The sequence below is a fragment of the Euleptes europaea genome, chromosome 14, assembly GCF_029931775.1.
Source record: "Euleptes europaea isolate rEulEur1 chromosome 14, rEulEur1.hap1, whole genome shotgun sequence".
In the NCBI taxonomy this organism is placed as follows: domain Eukaryota; kingdom Metazoa; phylum Chordata; class Lepidosauria; order Squamata; family Sphaerodactylidae; genus Euleptes; species Euleptes europaea.
This window is the reverse complement of record NC_079325.1, coordinates 48,792,440-48,810,705: the sequence shown is the minus strand read 5'-3', so window position 1 is coordinate 48,810,705 and position 18,266 is coordinate 48,792,440. Positions and strand designations below refer to the sequence as shown.

Genomic DNA, 18,266 nt, shown 5'->3' with positions numbered 1-18,266 from the left:
CTGTAAATGATAGCAGAAATGTCCATAAGGTGGTGAAAAATATTTCATGAAATGCATTATTGGCAAATCTTGCTCTGTTTATTCTTCTGATAAAATTGAGAGAATAGTGAAAACATATTTGGCTTTACTTTAGAGGATGTTTGCTTTAGAGGGTTTAATTTAGAGGGAATTTTCTCCAGGCCATCAAGTGGGTTTTAATGATGCAATCTCCCAAGATCATTTCAGGCACAGTTGTCTCGCTCCTAAAATCTCTGTGAAAAATCAAGCAAATCAGAACAATCTTTAAAATGATTCTTGGCATCCATTCTAGTTATCATTACATCTAATTCTGAACTGTGTGGATCAAATATGCACACAGTGGAGCCAGGGGCAGATAGGTGGGATTTTTTCCCGTATAAACCTGAGAAAAACCAAATGTTCATAAAAAAATCTGAAATCTTTGTTTAAAAAAATACCCATTGGGGTGATTAAAACATTCAAAATAATAGAAGCAGTATTTATAGCATTAAGAGACATATGTCCATTGAGATATCATGTGACTGTGCTTTGAAATCTTGTTGGCCATTTTGGAAGTTGCTAAACAGCAACAATATTGCCAAACCTTCCAAGCCTTGGTTTCTGTCAGGGAAGGAAGGAGGGAAAGGGTTGAGAAAGAGAAGCTGACAGGAGAGGGGAGAACAAAAAAGGGTAGTTATGTGGATTGGCAGGATGAAAAGGCTTCTGAGTCTTGCCCCATGAGCCTTCTCTCAAAGGCCAAAACAGCTCTGGAAAGAGGCCTGCCCTCTCCCTTTTAGTAACAGAAAACAAGGCTTGAAGACTGGCAATACTGTTGTGGTTGCCTGACAATCTCAACAGTGACTATTGAGATCACCTTTCTTAAAGGTAAAGGCTTCTATTATTTTGGGGGTTTTAATTTCCCAATGTATTTGTTTTCAGATTTCATATCTTTCTACAAACTTGGCTTTTCTCAGGGTTTTTTTTTTTTTTTTAGAAAGCATGGTTTTGTCTGTTTGTGGCTCCAATCTCTGGATTTAAGTATCCACAGATTTGGTCACATTGAGATTTCGATATATTGATTTCATGATGGTCACAAAACCCAAGGAATATGGGGGAGCATCATTTTCCCTTCTCCCCAATATGCTGGGAATTGTGGTCTTTCATATCCCTCCAGTGTGATGGACTCTGGGAGTTCTCTCACACACCCCATCCCTTCCTGCTGCAACTTACTTCTCTCTAAATTCTAACATGCAGCTCGGGTTGTTGCCCAGAGCTGACTGGTCTCTTGTGCTTGGCTGCTCTTCAAATTTCAAAAATGTCACCAAGCTGCTTATGCTTTGTTTAAACAAAACAAAACTCCTAATTCTGCAGCAAGGAAGTCTAAATATGCAAATCCTGGACTCTGGATAATATATCTTTTTTAAACAAATGTTTGGCTTTTAAAGAATTTAGAAATCTTTAGACACGGACTTTAAAAAAAACAAAACAAGGGCAAGACTTTGGCTTGGCTTCAAATATCACACTGCACAAATGGAAGGCCCTTGTGTTCACTCAAGGAAGTTGCCTTCTGCAGTCCTGGTAACCCCTTCTCAAATGCAAGGGCTTTTCATTTGGCAATGGGAGTGGCAGAAGAGGGTAAATCAAAGATGTCACTCATGAACACATAAAGCTGCTGTATACTGAATCAGACCCTCGGTCCATCAAAGTCAGTATTGTCTACTCAGACCAGCAGCGGCTCTCCAGGGTCTCAGGGAGTTGACTTTCACATCACCTACTTGCCTAGACCCTTTAACTGATGCCGGGGATTGAACCTGGGACCTTCTCCATGCCAAACAGATGCTCTACCACTGAGCCAGGGCCCCTCCCCAAAAGTACCTTCTGAGGTACTTCTGGTAACCCTTTCTCAAATATAGTAGCTTTTCATTTGGCAACTGGAGTGGCAGAAGAGTGTAAATCAGTGGTTCCCAAAGTGGGCAGTACCACCCCCTGGGGGGCTGTGGGATTACCTGGGGGGGGGACTGAGAGGCAAGGGGGCAGCAGGGGGCGCTAGAGATGGGCCCCTTCAACTGTGTTGTTGGATAGGGTAGGGGGCGCTGTGGTTGAATTTGTGGAACCAAGGGGGCAGTAGCCCGAAAAGTTTGGGAACCACTGGTTTAAATCAATGACGTCCTTGTTTGAGTGGAAGCGGATTCCACTCATGCAGCCAATCTTTGGATCTCAGCCCTGTTGCCCCCTTACAGTATAAATCAGGGCTCCCCCGCATGGTGCCCTTGGGCACCATGTCGCCCGCCGGCACCATTCTTGGTACCCGCCAGGTGTTTTGAGAAAGCGTGCCAATTTTTTAAAAGGCTGCTTTGGCCGCAGCTGCTACCGCAGTACGAGGATCATCTTTGTGTGGTTGAAGGTAAGCTGCGGCAGGCATGTTATGGCAGCCGTTTGCCTGTGCCTACCTTGCCATGTCAGAATTCCAAAGGTGCCCGGGGGCTCAAAAAGGTTGTGGAGGGAGGAGAACTCCTGGTTTAAATAATTATAGCCTCCAACTGATGTCAAGCAGAGTTGCTGTTTATTTACAGGAGCATTGCACAGTCCATGGTCGGAAAGAAAAATTACAGATTGACAGGGTTTTTTTTAAGTTACCTACCTACCTGAGAGCCCCGTGGCACAGAGTGGTAAGCTGCAGTGCTGCAACCCAAGCTCTGCTCACGACCTGAGTTTGATCCCGACGGAAGTCAGTTTCAGGCTCAAGGTTGACTCAGCCTTCCATCCTTCCGAGGTCGGTAATATGAGTACCCAGCTTGCTGGGGGTAAAGGGAAGATGATTGGGGAAGGCACTGGCAAACCACCCCGTAAACTCAGTCTGCCTAGTAAACGTCAGGATGTGACATCAACCCATGGGTCAGGAATGACCCGGTGCTTGCACAGGGGACCTTTACCTTTTACCTACCTGTACAGGCTGAGATTACATATGCAAAACTGGAAAAAAATAATTTTAAAAGTCAAGAGACCACAGTATATGACTTACTTCAATGATTTCTGCATATGTTCAAAAATATATCACATGGGTGCAGTTTATACATCATCAACAAATTAAAAACCTCTCATAATCAGTCCACTCATGATAGAATAACACGGGGTTTTTCTTCAAGTGAAACAGGCCTACTGTAATAAAATAAGGGTGCAAGTGCTGATCCAGAGCCCCAGCGGGTGTGTAGTCAGATCCTTTTAAAAAGAGAGCCCAGGTCCTCCAACTGAATTTGGATCAACTTCAAGCGAAGTGTGAAAGAAATCCTTTCCCACTTGAACCCCCCTCCCTTCCCCCTTTCAGGTACAACCCTCCGACCCTCTCGCTGGAGCACGAGTCCTCCGGCCAGCACCAGCAATTTCAAGACAGCCACGGCGCCTGTGTAACTTACCGCCAGCACCTCTCCGACCTGATCAAAGCGTTTGAGGAACTCCTGCAGGCCAGTGAAGTGGATTGCTATGTCGCCGAGGGCTTCCGCGAGCAGCTCAATCAGAGCGTCCAGCTGTTCGAGAGGCTGGAGAAGCTGTGCTTGTACGGTGGGTCGCTGGGGCTTCTTCTAAATTAGACCTGCCTGTACAGATCTCAGCAGCGCACCGACTCATCTATCACTGGCGGCCTCTTCTAAAAGTGTTGTTTGAGCCATGAGTTGGAGAGAGGATTTACTCTTCTCTCCCCTGTCTTCATAGAATCATAGAGTTGGAAGGGACCACCAGGGTCATCTAGTCCAACCCCTTGCACAATGCAGGAAATTCACAACTACCTCCCCCCCCAGACCCCCAGTGACCCATATTCCATGCCCAGAAGATGGCCAAGGGGCCCTCCTTCTCATAAATAAATAAATTTTATTTGCGGCTAGTATGCCAGATAAAACAGGTAAAACAGAAACTGACCATACAGAGTAGATGTTTACAGCCAAGGCCAACAAAATTAGGAATTAGAATCTTCCCAGATTGCACTGATGGTGCTGAATAGCCATCCTTGCATTAGTCCCCTATCGTTCTCTTTCTGTGGCAGCAGAAAGACAGCCTCTATAGATGGAAACTGTCCCTGTCTTGGAAGCAGTTAAGTGCATTGAGGAAAGGGGGAAAACACCCCACTGCCCCAAGATCGTGTTTGGGAGAGAGGTATCTTTAGCTCCCTTAAAGCCTTGCTTCCACTAGTTTGGAGCGGTGGACTTTGATCTGGAGAACTGGGTTTGATTCCCCACTCCTCCACATGAACGGCGGAGGCTAATCTGGTGAACTGGATTTGTTTCCCCAACCCTCCACATGAAGCCAGCTGGGTGACCTTGAGCTAGTCATAGCTCCCTTAGCTCTCTCAGCTCTCTTAGCTCTCTCACAGCTCTCTCAGCCCCACCTACCTCACAGGGTGTCTGTTGTGGGGAGGGGAAGGTGATTGTAAGCTGGTTTGATTCTTCCTTAAGTGGTAGAGAAAGTCTGCATATAAAAACCAACTCTCCTTATCCTTTCTCTTCATGTGCTTTGATTTTCTTTGTGTCTTATTTTTTTATCCCTGCCACTCCACTGCTCTGTAGAGCCTGCAGAGAGGCTCTTCCATTGTTGCTGTGGAGCAGCAAAATGGCTTTAAAATATGTGATGGAATCTTATTGGCTTCCTTTTGAAGAAAGAGAAGGAGAAGAATTGGTTTTTATATCCAGATTTTCTCTACCTTTTAAGGAGTCTCAAACTGGCTTACAATCACCTCCCCCTCCTCTCCCCACAACAGACACCTTGTGAGGTAGGTGGAGTTGAGAGAGTTCAGAGAGAAGTGTGACTAGCCCAAGGTCACCCAGCTAGCTTCATGTGGAGGAGTGGAGAAACCAACCCGGTTCTCCAGATTAGAGACCTCCACTCTTAACCACTATCCCCCACTGGCTACTGCTTTCCCCTCCTAAAGATCGGGGTTGTTTTGGAGTGCTGTTGCATGAGTGTCCCTGCTCATTCTTGCTTGTGCAGTTCAGCTGGAGCAGAGTTCTTTCTGGCAATGGGGCACATGAACACATGGCACTGCCTTATACTGAATCAGACCATCGGCCCACCAAGGTCAGCCTCGCCTGCTCCGATTGGCAGCAGCTCTCTAGGGTCTCAAATAAAGGTCTTTCACATCACCTGTTACCTCATCCTTTAAACTGGAGATGCTGGGGATTGAACCTGGGACCTTCTGTATGCCAAGCAGATGCTCTGCCACTGAGCCAATGGCTCCACCCTATGGCGTTGGAGGGGCACTTCTTGCAGCTGCTTGTTCTACGAGGAAAGGCTGAGGGACTTGGGAATGTTTAGTCTGGAGAAGAGGAGGTTGAGGGGGACATGATTGCTTTCTTTATTTGAAGGGCTGTCACGTAGAAGAGGGCAGGGAGCTGTTCCTGTTGGCAGTAGAGACTAGGGCTTGCAATAATGGGTTTAAATTATGAGCGTAAAGGTAACAGCTGGACATTAGGAAGAATTTTTTTTACAGTAAGAGTTGTTCAACAGTGGAATCAACTTCATAGGGAGGTGGTGAACTCCCCCTCATTGGCAGTCTTTAAGGAGAGGCTGGACAAGCGCTTGTCAGGGATGCTCTAGGCTGGTCCTGCATTGTGCAGGGCATTGGACTAGATGGTCTGTATGGCCCCTTCCAACACTGTGATTCTATGATTCTCAGTCCAGCGGCTGGAGGCAGGAGTGTCTCCCCTTTGCTGTGATGCTTTTGAGGTATCTCCTCCCAGTTTCTCTTCATTTTCTTGCTGGCATCTGAAGCCTGAGGGTCTTTTCCTTCACTACTGCAGGATAGTATAATCATATTCATGTAGCACAGAATGGTGGTGGTGGGCAGGACCCCGGCTACATCGTGTGGAGTAATTCCATCACGTAGCAACATGACAGAATGTGTACTCCACAGTACTCCCCATTGGGTCCACAGAATCTGGATGACGTTAAGGGCAAATGATTCAAGGTCTGAGGTAGTTTGGGTTGCTGATACCAAGGGAGCTCAATTTGCAAAACAATATTACCGCTAGCATGTCCTAGCAATATCCTCAAAAGGCTGAGTGTATTCAATTATCATATATCAAATTCTTTGCATTACAAATAAGTTTCTCGAGCAAATAAACATTAAAATGCCTTTCCATTCAGATCAGCAGATGGTATCATATATACTAATGAAGTTGCTGACAACTGAGACAATTCAATATATCTTTGCACAACAGGGTTGCATTGAACCGCAAGTTAAAAATAAAATGAGCGCTTGAGGAGAATATTGAAGAATTCGATGAAATTAGGCTGTAAAGGAAGAGCAGCGCCGGCCCAACGTTTTACTAGAAATTTTTGTTGGAGGTGCAGATTGGGCTCTGATTTCCTTTCTTTTGAACATCCGTTGTCCTCCTAATGAGAAAGGTTACAATTTTTTTTAAAAAAGCCTCAATGGGCGAAAACGCATGGTCTCTTTAGCCTCCTTTATTCCCTGTTTCAGCCAGGATTCAACCAGGATCGAACGCAAGGCGAAACGTGGCAGGGGCTGTTGTCCAGGGCAAAGGACAACTCATTGCTGAGGGAACTTGTGGGTCCCCAATCAACCCCCCAATTCTCCCTATTTAAAGCAAGGGTAGGCAAACATTTTGGGGGTCAGTGATAATACTGCCCATTGTTCACCAATGTTTCTATTTCAAACCCAACCCCAATTCCCAAATTTCCTTCCTTGGTTGTCCATGCTGACACTCACCAAGCTCAGCAATAGAGTTAAGGCTCACAGTGATATTGCCATGGAACTGCCACATACGTTGTGCTGGTACAATATGTGTTCGTGGATTATTTCTGTGCATTGCTTTTATGGGCAACCTCGTAGTCAGTTTTAGACCCCAGATCCTATAATCCTGCCGGAGACTATGACCCTTTGGCTAGCAGTCCCTCTTTTGTGGCTGCTGTGCTTTGGTGGTCACTCGCCAGCCCTTCTTTTCCTCTTTGCTCTGTTAACTGAAGTCACTTCCATGAACAATCTATCATCTTGACATTGTTTTGAAGGGCATCCATCTTTCCCCTTTTTGCAGGAGAGTCATTAGATGATGAAATGACTAAACTTTGCAGAGTTGCCCGAAGGTAAGCGCATTGTTTGTTTTTGCTAATAGTGATTCCGATAGACAGCCTATCCTGCTCTTAGAATTCAAGGTGTATTGTAGCATTTGCACTTTGAATACAAAAAGGTAGAAAGGGATGGAGAGTCAGCCTGCAGACTGACCACACAGCTTGCCTTTTACTGACCGTCATTTTCCAGCCATTTAGGATTCCTCCAGGGCATGCTGACCCTGGACTCTTAGCACATTCCTGGATGCTACAGATCACTGCCTCTGTGCCCTCTGATTGCAGACTCTGAAGGGATAGATCTGGATAACAAATGAGACAGGATCACAGGGTGTGATCGGAAGGTTTGGGTTGGGTCTGTGCTCCTATGGGAGGGCTCCAGAGAGCCCGGTGTCTGCCACGTTGAGTTTCAAGGTGAAAAAAAAGGCTGGATTTAAAGGTAATATATCATTAAAATAATAGAAATATCATGGTCAATAGGAGATTGTGTCTGCATGACCACCGTTCAATAGAAGACATTCTCCCTTTCAGAGTGAGCACAGGAAGCGTTGCCCTTGCTTTAACTTGGCTTAATGATTTCATCGTGCCACCAGATCTGATTTTGCATGAGACCATGCAAAATCAGATCTGGTACCATGATATCATGATACTTGATGAGCTGGATCATGTAGCTGTGGGAAGAGATACCCTTTCTTTAAAAAAAAAAAAAAGGGCGGAAGCAAATGCCCAAAGTAGTAGTGAGCAGGAGCAAATGACACAAGCAGTGGAGAGTGGTCAAAAGGGACTTCGGCCATGTCCTCGTCCCTTTTTGCATAGAAATGCTGGCTGTGAAAAATTGGGCTCTGATGTAGCCTTGATCCAAAAGGGATCACACGGTCTTCAGCGGGCTAGTCTGCTTGGGGGAGTCGATAAGCTACAAGAAAGAGGGCTGCACCAAAAACAAATGGAAACAAAAGGCAGAGATTGACACAAGGGAAAAAAACTTATATAATAGTTAACATGCCCCGTTACCTATTAAATAGGTTTTTTACCTTTGCACCAATCTCTGCTTTTTGAGTCGATAAGCTCCAGTGTTCCTGATACCAGTCAGCTCTAAGACCCAGAGGGCTTCATTTCCCCCCAGGAGGATTAATGGAGTATCACAGTTAGCCTTTGTAGGAGATGGTTTGCACATGCAGCCAAGCGCTAAGATTCATGTCCGTCTGTCCCCCACCCACTTCCCTAGTTGTTTTTTTGCATTCTTCCTCCTAGTTGGGGCAATCAATTTCTCCTTTCGCAAACTCCAAGGCATACCTAAGGACAGGGTGATCACCTCTACCAGGTTGAGGAACTCAACGTTTCATCGACTAATGATTGCTACATTGGCATGGTTTCTGTTTCCTTTTACTTAAATATACGGACCCCGCTTTGCTCCTCAGTGGTGATCCCAAGCGACTTACAAAATCACTTTCCCCTCCTTCCTTATATCCTCATATAGGGTTGCCAACCTCCAGGTACTAGCTGGAGATCTCCTGCTATTACAACGCATCTCCAGCCGAAAGAGATCAGTTCCCCTGGAGAAAATGGCCACTTAGGCAAATGGACTCTATGGCATTGAAGCCCCCCCCAAACCCCGCCCTCCTCAGGCTCCGCCCCCAAAACCTCCCGCCGGTAGCAAAGAGGAACCTGGCAACCCTATCCTCATAACAGCCCCATGCTGTAGGTTAGGTTGAGAAAAAGCTTAAGGTCACCCAATGAACTTCCATGACAGAGTAAGGATTTTAACTTGGTTTCCCAGATCCTAGTCTAACTACTACACCATGCTGGCTTCATTCCTTACTGAGGCATCGTAGATGAGATTGCTACTTTTTCCAGTCTGCTCTGGGAGGACAGGAAGCCTTGGAGGAGCTGGATACCGGGGTTGGGCCTTGTTTCTTGTGCCATGGTAGTGTTCTTTCCCAAAGGGGTCAAGAATGCCTTCTCACTAAGCAGTATGGAAACGCACAGTAAGGACTTCTCTCTCTTTTTCCCACTTAGCCTGTCCAACTTTGAGATGGCAGAAAAGTCGCCCATTTCGAACTCACTGGAGCGTAAACAAGAAGGTGTCGAGCAGGCAAGGGAGCAGCAGGCCGTTGTGCCAGCCAAGTTTCCCCCAGGTAACTACTGTTTCTACTGAAGGTCGAGTGGTACACGCGGAGGTCAGGAAGGAGCCGACTGAGAATTCCTGTCATTTTGAACTGCAGATTTACGATGCCTCTCGATTCAGGTTTCATTCAACTACGGCTTCTTATGCTCCAGGATGCCTTCAGAATTTCCTAGATACCACCTCTCATCCACATTGGATCTAACTGCTTGGGTCCTTGGATACATGGAATCATAGAGTTGGAAGGGACCACCAGGGTCATCTAGTCCAACCCCATGCACAATGCAGGAAATTCACAACTACCATCCCCTCACACCCCCAGTGACCCCTACTCCATGCCCAGAAGGTGGTCAAAAAACAAAAAGCATCTCTCCAGGATCTCTGGCCAATCTGGCCTGGAGAAAAAATTGCTTCATTACCCCAATGTGGCAATCGGCACTACCCGTGGTATGCAAGAAAGGGCCATGAGAGTCAAACACTGAATCAAACCTTCCTGCCTTCCCTCTCATGAACTGCCTAAATTCACAGAATCAGCGTTGCTGGCAGATGATCATCTAGCCTCTGCTGAAAAACCTCCAGGGAAGGAGAGTCCACCACTTCCCGAGGAAGCCTGTTCCACTGAGGAACTGCTCTAACTGTTATAAAGTTCTTCCTAATGTTTAGCCGGAAACTCTTTCGATTTAACATAATCTCCACCTGTTGCATCTGGGCCTGCAGCAGTGAATGATCTGGGACAAGTCATCCCACAAGGCTCAGCCCATGTTTTGGGAAACCCTGAGCTTTGACTGTGTACAGGGGCAGAACCACATAAGAGCCTCACACCAAGTAAGACCACTGGTCCAGCTGGCTCAGCATTGTCTGTTCTGATTTTTCCAGGTAGAGAAAAGGTCTTTCCTAATATCTACAACCAAAGCTCCTTTAACTGGAGATGTCAAGGAACGCACCTAGTCCCTTCTGCATGCGACGCATGTGCTCTGCTACTGAGCCGTAGCCCTTCCCAATGAGTTATATGACCATCTGAATCTGGGCAATAGTGAGATAAGCCATTGGTTCATCTAGCACACTGCTGCCTGTTCTCTGTCCAAGGATGAGCTGACCTAGTTGTCAGGGGAAAGAATCCAAGCTTTCTCCCTGATTGCTCACGTTCTGTGCACAAGGCATGTTTTGCAGGGAAGAGTACTGATCACTTACAGTCTAATGTGACAAATTGCAGATACAATTTACTCATCAAGACCTAGGCCAAAGGAGCATCCCCATCGAGGTTAGCTGTGGGGGCAGCTGCTTGGTCTTCAGTAGACACCTTTGTCAAGCACGAAGGTGTAGACTCTTTTGTCTCAGCAGAGGCTTCCTTGGGAAAGCAAACATTGCAGCTGCTTCTGCAACTGCCCCAAATCCCCCCACCCCAGGCAGCGTGCCACTTGCCCACCTCCCACCCGTAGAGAATGGACAATGGGATATGTTGTGAATTTTCCTTTCTGGTTGTGAAGTGTCGACCAGCATGGTGCAGTAGTTAAGAGCGGTGGTTTGGAGTGGTGGACTCTGATCTGGAGAACCGGGTTTGATTCCCCACTCCTCCATATGAGCTGTGGAGGCTAATCTGGTGAACTGGGTTGGTTTCCCCACTCCTCTACATGAAGCCAGCAGGGTGACCTTGGGCCAGTCACGCTCTCTGAGCCCCACCCACCTCACAGGGAAGGCAAGGTGATTGTAAGCAGGTTTGATTCTTAAGTGGTAGAGAAAGTCGGCATATAAAAACCTCCCCCCTCCCCCTCCCCCTCCCCCTCCCCCTCCCCCTCCCCCTCCCCTTCTTCTTCTTCTTCTTCTTCTTCTTCTTCTTCTTCTTCTTCTTCTTCTTCTTCTTCTTCTTCTTCTTCTTCTTCTTCTTCTTCTTCCCTATTTTTCCTTGCTTTGCAAAGGGTGAACAGACAGTAGATCAGGCAGCAAGCCAGTTTGCTCCTAAGGATATCTTCTCCCTATCTCCCCGTGTCTTTTGTTCTCTTTACTTTTTGACGTGCAAGTTTGCACAGTTTGCTGTTTTCTCGGGTGCAAAAAAAGCTGGCGTCACACCTGGAAGCAGGGAGGATCTCTCCTTTCTGCTGAGCTATCCTGAGGCTCTGTTGCTCAAGTAGGAGGGGGGCCAACCCTGCCCCCCCCCCCCGCCTTTTTCTTCCAATCAGAAAGAAAATATGTGTTAAGGCCAGTTTTTCATCCCACACCTTTGTTCTTTCATGCTCTCTCTCTCTTTCTAAAACCAGTCTTCTGGGTGATCTTTAAAAAGAAAAACAAAAGACGTGAAGAACAGACCACTGGCAAGTGATGATTAAATTACCTGATTTCTGGCTTTTGAAAGGCAGGTGTAGAGTTTCCTTGGGATTAGCGCATGCTACATAATTAATAGAGGGAGTGAGGTTTGACCTGGAAATACACTTTCTGCGCAATTGATGCTTGCCGGTCTGTTCTGCTAGAGGCTCAGCTGAAAGCAGGCAGCGTTCCGAAAGCACTATTAAAAGTAAAGCAGCCGTCTCCCCACCAGCTTTGCTGCCAAATAAGAATGGGCAGAGAACAGATGAGCTCCTGAGCGATGCAGAAATGTACAACAGGTGGGGGGAAACCTGTAGGCCTACCAAACGGAAGATTGCAGGTATGTTCCAGAAACCCGGTAGAGCAGGCTTTCTTCTGCAAAGTTCATTCTTGGCTATTATGCAAATCAAATATGTATTGTTTTTTATTTTTAAACCTGTTAGTTTTTATAGTTCTGTCAGAGTAAAATAAGCAAATAGGCCCCTATGCCAAAGATCTTACAGATTAAACTTCAATGGGGGGAAGAAGAAAGTGTGATGGACAGAGAGGGAAGGAATGGAGACGTTGCAAGGTACTTTTATACATGTGCTTTTGCTTTGAGATGGTAGGAGACGAGGAGTAGACGGTTGAACCAAATGGTTCACAGAAAAGCCAGGCTTGGATGGAAAGAGGGAGGTGCTAGTACGTAACCGTGCAAGTGGGAGTTCCAAAAATAGGGAAGCAGACAGAGCCATTTAAAAGAGAAGGGGACTTGTAGGTGGCCAAGGACAGTCACAGGCAGAATGGAAAATGCCGTGGAGTGATATAAAAATGATTAAGGGATCTGCATCTGAGGCAGTGAAGGGATTGGAGGGGGCTGTCACATGGTCTAAGATGAGAGTGGCAAAAATATTGGGTAGCGGAGTTCTGAGGCCAAAGGACTGGGGAGAGGGGGCTGTGGCTCAGTGGTAGAGCATCTACTTGGCAATCGGAAGGTCCCAGGATCAATCCCTGGCATCTCCCAGTTAAAGGGACTAGGCAAGTAGGTGATGTGAAAGACCCCTTCCTGAGACCCTGGAGAGCCGCTGCCGGTCTGAGTAGACAATACTGACTTGGATGGACCAAGGGTCTGATTCAGTATAAGGCAACTTCATGTGTTCCTGTGACTATAATGGGAGGAGGAGATGGCAGCGACCAGGATGGGAAATGAGCCAGAGTTTCAGCAGAAGAAGCTGGGCTTTGGCCGGTGGCTGGACTTGTCAGGGGCTGGTTTCTTCCCTTTGTGCCTCCAAGGGATTCGGAGCAGGGAGAAGTAGGGAGGTCACTGGGCGTGGGGACAACACCAGAGACTTACCTAGTATAGAAAGTAAGCTGTCTCCGCAGCTGACTGTTTTACCAGCATGGTTGGGCCGGAGGAAGAATTCGTGGGCACGTAGGATGCACCGTCCATTGTTTAGAAGGGTTTTCACCTTCTTCCTTTGCTTTCCTTTTGCAGGGTTTCTATTGGTATTTCTCTCTCTCTTTTTTAAACCAAAGCGTTTCATGGAAATGTCTTCATGAAAATTGTGCACAAGAAGTACATTTAACCTGGAAGGTTCTATCAGAAACACTCGTTAAATACAAGGATATTTTATGTGCAAATTCTAAATCTGGGGAAAAAATCTGAAAGAGATCAACAATAGGCCTTGGGTTATGTAGGCATGCAAAAAGTTCCATGAAAGCAGGAATTAGCCTAAGGCTGCGTGGTTATGAGCCAGCATGGTGTAGCAGCTAGATTTCTGCATTTTGACCCTAGAGCTGTGGGCTTAAATCTCTGCTAAACCACAAAACACACTGAGTGACCTTGGATCAGTCAGTCTCTCAGCCCAGCCTAACTGATGGGCTGTTGTAAGGATAACGTGGGAATGGAAGGCTCTGTATGAACGTAGCGATGCATTGCCATGAATGACTGGGCGGGGGCAGTTAAGCTCAGTGCTGGGGGTGGGGGTTTAACCCATGTACCATTCTTATTCTCTGGATAGCCCAGGCTAGTCCGATCTTGGGAGCTAAGCAGTCAGCCCTGGTTAGTACTTGAATGGGAGACCGCTAAGGAAGTCCAGGATTGCTACGCAGAGGCAGGCAATGGCAAACCACCTCTGAACGTCTTTTGCCTTGAAAACCCTATGGGACTGCCATAAATTGGCTGCAACTTGATGGTAAAAACACTCACAATCTCAGGCTTCTGCCTGTTCCGGGTGGGTGGGGAGCAATACATGTACCACATGGGTGCCTGTTTGTTTTCCCCACTGGGCAAACTGACTCCCAGGAGCCAACTGAGATTGCAGAAAGAGTGCAGGAGGAAAGGGTTAAACATATATGCATACAGTGCCACAATACAAATTTGGAGAGACTGGAGATTGCAGGAGCCTGGAGATCCATTCACAGGAATCCTGTTTTCCCAAATAGTCTAATCCTTGAGAGAGGTTTGGAGAACTGAATGTACAACTGGAATTCACAAGCTGGTGCTAAAGAAGCGTTATATATACTTTTCAGGACAGGAAATAGTTGTCTGCCATTAAGTGATGTGTTTGCTGTCGTTTAGAACTGTTAATGGAGCATCTCCAAGAAATTCGAATGCTGAGGCACCAGCTCGAAGAATCCATTAAAACCAACGATCGCTTGAGGAAGCAGCTGGAGCAGCAGGTGGCCGACTCCGCCCCGGACCAAGGTAACACATTTCAAGACCATGGCATGAAGCAGAGCTATGCAGAGGATGGGCTCCCGGAGAGATAAAATGTAATGCCTGTTTCAGAATGTACAGTGTTAGCTGTACAGGTGCCAGAGTCAAATTAGTAAGGACCCAGGGCATGGACAGAAAGCATGTGATGCAGCCCCCTTACAAAAATAATAGGTTCAGATCTGGTCATTGCCTGGATGAGGAACTAGTGGGAAACTCTATGCATGCTGCATTGAGCTGCTTGACAGAAAGGTGGGCAGGCAAATGGCGTTAAAATAAATGTTAAGGGCCTGGGATGTTTAGTCCCAAAGTACTGTCACCTGTTGCGACCATATAATGCAGGGCAGAAATTTTAACCCCTTTATTGGAGTGGTACAATAATACATCCATTGGAATGCCTAAGGGAAAACTGATTTTTCAACCCTGCCTACATTAGAAGACAGAAGTGTTACCCTAAGTAGGCAGTCTCCACTTTGGTTGAGGGAATTAGCTGGTGAAGGACAGAGAGGGAGTAACTGGGATTGACAACCTATGTATACTAGGATAGTCCTGGGTGAAAACTCTCAAATGAGCAGGCTGTTGTATAATTAAAATTGGTTTTATTAAAGAATAAAAATAGCAAAACAAGAAATATATTGTAACAATGAACACACAAAGCATACAAGACCTGACTAAGAGAATAGGGTTGGATAGGGTTTCAGGGATTACCAGACTTGAAGGGAAGTCCAGGGAAAGCAGCACTGAAGAGGAAAATGATGTGTTTCCAGGAGCAAAGGAAAGAGTCCCCATTCAAGTGGGGATGTGCGCATGGATCCAGAACCCACACACACTATGAATGGCCAAAGGGCCAATATTTATACCCCAAAATGGGTTCTGAGGGGGTATGAGGTAAGCTGGCAGGAAAGACAAAGAATTGATTGCTTTTCTGGAGATCCAACAAAAAGATAGGAGAGGTCTGATGTGTCATCAGGACCCAAGAGAATGCCTGGGCTATTGTCCTGAATACTGATTGATTGCTGGGATGGGTGCCGATAGGGTAAGTAATGGTCTTCTTGGAGCACTGCTTGAATCACCTTAGGGTGACACAATGGAAATTAGCTGGCCCCATTGTCCAGCCAGGCACACCTTAGGGCCAGGGGAAAAGTTCAGTGGTCAACCGCCTTCCTGCCCAGGCTTGATACACAAGATGGATCCCAAAAACCTCTGAGAGGCGTCCACTTTGTGGGGAGCAGAATCTTGCTCTTATGCCAGCCTTTGGCCTTTATGGCACCCCTTAGCAGGAGGAGGGGCCCAAATGCATACAGAAGTGAGCCCCACTCTTATCCTATTTTACCCCTACTGATGTTGAAAAAAAATTGCAGCCCTTCAGCATCGCCTCTCCAATTTTTTTGTTGTTTAAATGGTCGCTGCCTGCAAATGACAGTTCCTCACAGGAATAATTTACGCTGATGGAAAAGTATATATAAATGCCCCTGATTTTATTCGTGAAGTATTTACACGCTGTTGGAAAGGCACACGGTTCTCACAAAATGACCACACCTGAAATGGTTCCAGCTGCTTTATGGCTTCATAAAGATTCCGGGTAAAAACGTCTGTTAATGCAGCAAGCGTATATTATCTTATGCCTTGCTTCCATCTCTCTGTTACTTTAGCAGATTTATCACTGTTTGATGGGAAAAAATTCAGAGAGGAAAAGGAACAGGGCTACTAATGATAAGTAAGAGACGACCCTCTTGCTCTGAGCATGTGGCTAGATCAAGTAGCAGATGTGTGGTTCCAGTTCCAGTGCAGTAATGTGTTTGACCTCAATTTGGCTGCTAACCTTCTTGCATATGTAGGAGTAACTGCCACACGAGAAAGCTAGTGATGTCACTGAAATGTATAATAGGAATTTATGTAGCTCATAATTTTTGGATGAATTACTCATCAACCCCTATTTCCTGGGATGTTCTTTTACCACTCGGAATTTAAAATGCGCTTTAGCCCATCTGTAGAATCTGCTTTCAGTGTAATTCTTTCCCCCCATTTTGGACAGAAATAAAAGCTCAGACAAAATTAGGCAAAGATACCCAAGGAGATTTTTAAGGCCCAGGTGAAAACTGAGGACATGTTTAAGGATGCATTGGAGCCTTGGGAGGAGCGGAAGCTGTGTAGTCCCTGAGCTTGTCTGGTCAAGGTCTGGGAAGCTCCCTAAGCTAGATAGCTCATAGCTTTGCAACTGCTTTTTATTGTTTCATCTGTTGTTGTTTTTTACGTTTTTTTTTCTTGACCAGCAAAAAATGAATAAAAAATTACGCTTACCCATTTCTGACATAACTCAGTACACCTTATTCTGTCCTCTTTATACAGAGCCCAGACTTAAATTCCTCGGAGCAAGTCTAAAGGGCCTAAATCTTTCTCCAGATCCAGAAAAGCTGCTCTTTCTCTTATCAGACACCAATCCACATGTTTCCTACAAAGTGTCACTCTTTGCTTTAGCAGCTGAGAAAATCCGAGCTAAAGCTGTTTTTAACCAGAAATCTTAACATATTTAAATATTAGTTTCTTGTGGGTCAGACTGTTTTAAAGTTATTTTAATGTTATTTTATAATATTTTAATGTTATTTTAATGTTTTGTACGGTGATTTGTGATGGCCTTCAGCCACAGATAACGAGCTCTATCAATCAATCAATCAATCAATCAACCATTTCTGACAGAAGTGTTCTGTGCAAATTAATGACATAATAGCATTTTAAAAATGCTGGGAATAGTGGTGGATTGTACAGCAGTGCCTCAAAAAATGGCATAAGTGATCAAGCAGGATCATTCATGTGCAGGTAGCCCTTGAGATGGTCCCAGACCATTTATTTATTTGCTTAAGGCAGGGCTCAGCAAATCGCAGGTGTCTGGGCACCATAGCACCCAGAAATTTCATTGTGGCACCTGGTATTTTCAGCCATCATTTATTGTAAGTGCCTCTTCCTAATTCTCAGTAGAAATAAAAAGCTTATTTAGGTGAGAAGTACAAAGCTTTTTGCGGTCATGACAACAAGAGTTATCCCATATTTAACTGAATGGGAAAGTAGCCAGGGGAACTAACACAGGGGATAAGATAAAATAAACAATTCATCCAGGGCAAGGAGGTAGTGGGAGCTCAGCAGAGAACCAACCAAAACCATATCAACAAAATGTTTGGGAGAATAAAAATATTTCTGCCTAGTACCAGGTGAATCAGTATAAGAGGGGATTCCATAATTGAGGGGCCACAGCTGAAAAGGCCTGGTGCTCTGGTGCTCACCCAGCTTACCTGTGAACACAGAGCCAGGCCTCTGAAGTTGAACTTAGTTGATGAGGAAACTCATATGGGAAAAGATGGTCCTTTAAGTACCCTCATCTTGATGGCCAAAAAAAAAAAATCCTTTCTTAATATTTTTTATTTGTGATTTTAGACTGACTTTAAAGCTAATTATGACCTTCTCATTTTAATGTTGCCTATTGTCATTAGTTCTAAAATTAATGATTGTGCTTCTTTGAATCCTTCGATTGTTTTACATTGAAAGTTACCTCTGATAAAAATTTCACAGAGAGGCAGGATGTAAACGTTCTGAAGTAAATACATTATCTGGTTGGCCACTATGGGAAACAGTGAACCAGAGTGGATGGAGCTGGTCTAAGAGCTGGTAGTGGTTAAGAGCGGTGGCTTGGACGGTGGACTCTGATCTGGAGAACCAGGTTTGATTCCCCACTCCTACACATGAGCGGCGGACGCGAATCTGGTGTACTGGATTTGTTTCCCCACTCCTACACATGAAGCCAGCTGGGTGACCTTGGGCTACTCACAGCTCTCTTAGAGCTCTCTCAGGCCCACCTACCTCACAGGGTGTCCATTGCGGGGAGGGGAAGGGAATATAAGCCGGTTTGATTCTTCCTTAAGCGGTAGAGAAAGTCGGCATATACCGTATTTTTCGCTCCATAAGACGCACTTTTTTCCTCCTCAAAAGTGAGGGGAAATGTCAGTGCGTCTTATGGAGCGAATGCAGCGGTAGCGGGGTGCCGAGCTGGGTCGCCGGGCCGGCTGGGATGCCGCCAGCCAGCTG

General features: G+C 45.8%; 1 protein-coding gene across 1 annotated transcript in view; it reads left to right on the top strand.

Annotated features, from left to right (window-relative positions):
* CDK5RAP2 (CDK5 regulatory subunit associated protein 2) overlaps positions 1–18,266 on the top strand; it is a 197,462-nt gene that overhangs the window by 140,690 nt on the left and 38,506 nt on the right. The window contains exons 24-28 of the mRNA XM_056860248.1: positions 3,323–3,555; positions 7,041–7,089; positions 9,088–9,206; positions 14,055–14,180; positions 14,651–14,653. Of these exons, the coding sequence (XP_056716226.1) occupies positions 3,323–3,555; positions 7,041–7,089; positions 9,088–9,206; positions 14,055–14,180; positions 14,651–14,653 (530 nt within the window). The remainder of the gene's footprint in view (positions 1–3,322; positions 3,556–7,040; positions 7,090–9,087; positions 9,207–14,054; positions 14,181–14,650; positions 14,654–18,266) is intronic.